This window comes from Aythya ferina, assembly GCF_964211825.1.
Source record: "Aythya ferina genome assembly, contig: HAP1_SCAFFOLD_156, whole genome shotgun sequence".
NCBI classification, from domain to species: Eukaryota; Metazoa; Chordata; class Aves; order Anseriformes; family Anatidae; genus Aythya; species Aythya ferina.
Genome location: NW_028181371.1, coordinates 51,933 through 57,359, shown reverse-complemented (window position 1 = coordinate 57,359; position 5,427 = coordinate 51,933). Strand labels below are relative to the sequence as shown.

At 51.6% G+C, this 5,427-nt stretch overlaps 1 protein-coding gene across 1 annotated transcript; it reads right to left on the bottom strand.

The window, feature by feature from the left end:
* Positions 1-3,328: 3,328 nt before the first annotated feature.
* On the bottom strand, positions 3,329-4,012 carry LOC311428835 (olfactory receptor 14C36-like; the record flags this gene model as incomplete). The annotated part of the gene is made up of 1 exon (XM_084540096.1): positions 3,329-4,012. The coding sequence occupies one exon, from the start codon at positions 4,010-4,012 to the stop codon at positions 3,329-3,331; it is 684 nt and encodes a 227-aa protein (XP_084396222.1).
* Between the last annotated feature and the right edge of the window lie 1,415 nt (positions 4,013-5,427).

Here is a 5,427-nt window from a genome sequence, read left to right as displayed (position 1 = left end):
TCATCTGATTCGTGTCAGTATGGAACAATGCTAGGGCCGCATGGTATGATGAATGTGACCTTCTGTCTTACATACCCTTGTATAACCACAAGTCTAAGAAAACCAGAGTGGTTAATGTATATAGTTCTTGTATCTTGCAAAGGAATGTTTTAGCAATTTGTGTCAATAGAGAGCTTGAAGGGAAATGTATTTGTAGGCTTTTCCTTGGAGTCTCTGATATCTGGGGGGTTCAGAATAACTGCTAACTGTTATGACTTTTGCATGGGACACTATGCAAGTCTCTGATATCTGGCCAGGAGATTAAGGAGCAGGGGAGAGCTGAAGAACAACTAAAAGACAAAGCTTGCAGGGGACACTGCACAAGTCTCTGACATACAGCCAAGTTGGACAAAGGAGAAGGACAAGAGGGAGGAAGACTATGAGCCTTCAGCACGAGAGAACCACAGAGACCCTCAGAGGGACCACCAGATACGCATGCTCCAGTAGGAGGGTTTGGATTCCAGAAACTAATTATAATAACCCTGTGGGTTTTTTTTTGAAGTAGTAATGAATTTGTATCAGCCTAGGAGCATAAAAATCATCCGCTTGATGTAACTGGTGTGCGTCTTGGTGGAGCAGAGACTCCCGGCGCACCCAGTGCTGCTTGCTTACCTGTATTCATTTAATAAATTGTAAACTTTGATTATAGTCCTATTTTGAAGGCTGAGCCATTTATTACACTGGTACAAACGTGGCCCCGCACCAACAGCACTGTTCGTGCTGCCTTTGCTGCCTTGCCTTGTCCTCTCCCTCGACTCCTTGTCTTTTCCAGGCCACACATTCCACACCCAAACGCATCCCTTTGCTGTGGCCACCCTCTCCCCTGCCCAGCGGGATGGCAGAACCAGGGCAGGACATGGTAGAGTTAGGCTGTGTAGCACCCATGCAGAGCACTTGTGGCAAAGTGGGAGCTGAGATTGGGTGGTGCAGAGGAGGCCCCATGCAGGAAAGATGAGGTTAAACACCAGCTTTGCAGTGTGTGTGTGTGGGGGGGCTGGTGTCCATCGTGGTTTGGCATGGGAGGCTTCTGGCCATGAAGGGGCAAGGGATGGGTTGACACAACTTCTCTGGGCAACCTGTTCCATTGACCACCACCCCCAAAGGAAAGAATGTCTTCTTTATACCTAATTTTAAAGCACCCTCTTTTAGGCCCCCTTTAGGTACTGGAAGGCTGCTATAGAGAACCAGCTTTCTCAGCCAGTCTTCACTGAAAAGTTGCCCCAGACTCTCTATCTTGTTTTTGGCCTCTTCTAGACTTTTTCTAATAATTCTAATACTTCCATGTCCTTCTAGAGTTTGGGGTCCCAGAACTGAATGCAGTACTGAAAAGCAGAGCTGAGGGAGAGAATCAACTCTGTCAGCCTTTGGGCCAAACTTGATTGATGCCACCCAGAATGCAGTTGGCTTTCTGGGCTGCAAACTCACATTGCCAGCACAGGTTGAGCTTCTCATCCACCAGTACCCCAGGTCCTTCTCCCCAGAGCTGCTCTCTACTCATTCTCCACCCTGCCCCAATCCAGCTGCAGGACCTTGCACTTGGCCTTTGTGAACCTCATGAGGTTCCCACAGGAAAATCTCTCAATCCCGTCCGGGTCCATCTGCATATCATCCTTTCCCTCCAGTGTATTGACTGCACCACCCAGATTGGTGTCATCAGCATACTCACTGAGACTGCACTCAATCACACTGTCCATGTCACTGACAACAGTGCTGGCCCCAATACTGACTCCTGAGGAACACCACTCTTTACTGACCTCCACTTGGACATTGAGCTGTAGACTCCAGCTCCTTGAGGGTGACCATCCAGACAATTCCTCACCCACCAGGTGATCCATCCATCACACCCATGTCTCTTCAATTGAGAGACAAGGCTATTGTGTGGGACAGAGTCAAATGATTTGCACAAGTCAAAGTTCACGATGTGAGGTGCTCTTCCCCTCTCCACCAATGCTGTAAACCCATCGTAGAAGGCCACCAGGTTTGTCAGGTACAATCTGCCCTGTGTGAAGCCATGTTGGCTGTCACCAACAGCCACCAGTTTGCTGTCACCACCAGTCCAAAAGGCAGAGTAGAATGACATGTCAGAGAGAAGCATTTGCAATGAACCTGTGCAAGGAGGGTGACAAAAATCTCATGGGAACACTGGGGGTAATTACTGGAGTTCTACACAGAGAAATGTCAAGGCTCTGTGAGGTGCCCATATCTGAGCTGGCCTCGTGCACTGCTCATCCACACTGGGCTGTTCAGAGACACCAGTCCCTGCCTTACACATACACAGTACACTGCAGCGCTTGAAGGGTCCCTCTGGCTCCTGCAGCCACTGCCAGAGGCTGGGAGGCACCTCAGCCCTGTGGTGGGTGCATTACCTTGCTCTGTCCTCCTCTGAGATGCCCCACAGCATGAGAAATGGGCACAGGGACCTTGAGGGTTCAAGGAAACACATTGCAGAGCTGCATTCAGGTCTTGCACTTTGGACTAGACGGTCTCTGAAGGTGCCTTCCCCCTGGACTATTCTGTGCTATTCAGGCAGATGCCCCATGGTTGTTACTCTCAGGAAGAAAGGACCTGAAGACACTCTGCCCCACTGGCCTTCATGACACCCCTAGGGATAGCTGATGGCCTTTGTGCTCGCTCTTGTTCCTCTCTCCATGTGCATACAATGTGCCTGCAGGTAGCAGCAGCTGCAAAGGGTTTCTGTTCCTGTGTCTCTCCTGCACCTGGACAGGCCCTGCTCTTCTCCCAGCACATCCTATATCCCAGGGAGCCTTTGGGACTCTTGTTGAGCATGTTCTGATGTGACGGCAACTCTGAAAGATGATGTGAGCCTTCAGGCATGGCCCTTTTAGGAGGGAAATTCTGTTCTGGAGGCCAGCTGTGTCACTCATGTGCCAACTGCCTGTCCCTGCCTGCAGTCCCAGCACAGCCTCACAGCAGCACTGGCACCAAGCTACAGGAGCATCCAGGCCTTAAACCGCCAACAGGGCTCAGCAGGAGAGGGTGTCAGTGGCAGGAGAGCAGCTCTGCATGGACCCAGCGCTGGTGCTCCCAGGCTGGACTGCCACGACTCTTTTCCCCTCCACTGCTGCACACTGTCCCTGAAGCCACAGAAAATGTCTCAGAGGAAGGATATAAGACAAAAAGTCACTTTAATTGGTTTAAATACTCAAGCAAAATGAAGAATTATATTTCTTTGTGGAAAATATTTGATAAAATAAAATTGAGAAAAAGCAGAACACCAATAAAAACACAAGAACATAATACCCACTGGCTTCACCTATCATGATTTGCATTACGAGTGATTTAGAGAAGAAGGCAGGCAATATATTGCTGAAGAAAAACACCCAGTCATCACTTTCCACATGGCAACCTTGATCTCCTTGTTCCTCATGCTGTAGATGAAGGGGTTCACTACTGGAGGCACAACCAAGTACAGAAATGCCAGAACAACATCCAGGGAAGGGAAGGAAATTGATGGGGGCTTCAGGTGGGCAAAGATAACTGTGCTGAGAAAGAGGAAGACCACAGCCAGGTGAGGGAGGCATGTGGAAAAGGCTTTTTGCCGGCCCTGCTCAGAGGGCATCCTCAGCACAGCCCTGAAGATCTGCACATAGGACAGCACAATGAAAACAAAACAACCCCCAAATAGAAAAGCAGTAACTGTAGTAAGTTGAACTTCCCTTATGTACAAGTCTGTGCAAGAGAGCTTGAGGATCTGGGGGATTTCACAGAAGAACTGGCTGAGAGAATTGCCACAGCAGAGGGGCAGGGAAAATACGTTGGCAATGTGCAGCACAGCTTGGAGAAAGCCACTGCCCCAGGCAGCTGCTGCCATCTGGGCACAAGCTCTGCTGCCCAGGAGGCTCCCGTAGTGCAGGGGCTTGCAGATGGCAATGTAGTGGTCGTAGGCCATGACAGTGAGAAGAGAAAGTTCTGCTAAATTCAAAATGTTATAAGAAAGAGCTGTGCAACACATCCTGAATAGGGTATGGCCTTGGTGTCCCAGAGCAAATTGGCCATGGCTTTGGGCAGAGTAGTGGAGATGCAGCCCAGGTCGTTGAGGGCAAGATTGAGGAGGAAGAAATACATGGGGGTGTGCAGGCGGTGGTCGCAGGCTACAGCAGTGAGGATGAGTCCGTTGCCCAGGAGGGCAGCCAGGTAGATGCCCAGGAAGAGCGCAAAGTGTAGGAGCTGCAGCTCCCGCGTTTCTGTGAATGCCAGCAAGAGGAACTCAGTGATGGAGCTGTTGTTACACATTTATTGCCCCTGAGCAAGGTAGTTTGTCCAAAAGAAGAAGTGACATTGTAAAATTTAAGGACTTCTCTGACCAAAATACTTTGTATGTCTCATAGAACAGTCACACACAACACATCCTTTCCCATTCCTTTCACAGGAAGAGCTTTCTGCAGCTGCTTGGCTTACTTCTGCTTGGTGTTTTGAGGGTGCCAAAAGAAGCAGGGGGCTGTGCTGTGGGCTCTGCAGCAGTCAGTCCTAGTCTACAGCAACAGGTAAAAGGGAACCCTAAGTGATCTGGGAAGTCCACTGGGCAAGGTCATCTCCCTGTCTGCAGGAATGGAGAAGGTCAAATAACTCCTCAAGAAACAGCAAAGGTGGCGTTGGTACAGTCTGTGTGCGGAGGTGTGTGAGGTGCCTCAGAGCAGCAGCAATGCTCGAGGAGCCTTAGTCTCTACTACAGATGCTCCTACTCCATTACCATCCTTCTGCCTCAGCACATGGGCAGGAAAATGAAGCAGATTCTAAAAAGTGCACTGCCTTCAGGTAGCTCTTGCCGGGCAGTTCTGCAGTGCAGTGCCCTAGGGAGGTGTGGGGCTGTGAGCAGCCTGCCCCAGGCAGCAGACTCTGGGCAGCAGCAGGACCCTGCCCTGCCCTGCGGTACCAGGGGGGCTCCTTCCACCCTCAGCTTCTCCCCGCAGCCCCTGGGCAGCTCCCCAGGCAGGCTGATTGTGGAGACTGGCAGGTAGCAGAGGCCCTGCCGCGGCACACAGCCTCTGGGGCACAGCAGGGACCCTGCTCTGCACCACAGCCCTGGGCACCCCTGCCTGCATCCCCGGCTTCACAGCCTGCAGCCGGCCTCAAGAGACAGGAGCCCTCGGGCCCTGCATGCTGACCCTGCAGCACAAAAGCCCTGCATGCCCTTCAGCTCCAACACCAAGCATCCTCCTGACAGCTCCCATCAGCTGAGGGCTGGGCCAGCTCCAGGAGAGCCTGGCAGGGTGTGCAGTGGCATTGCCCTGCACCCAGAGACTTACCATGGGGAGGTGGCTGGGAAGCTTTCTCCCTCTGCCAGCTCTCCCCTGCCTTCCTATTCCAGGCTGCCCTGAACCTCTCTCCCCCTTCTCTCCTCTCCCCATGCCAGCTGCACGCAGTGCC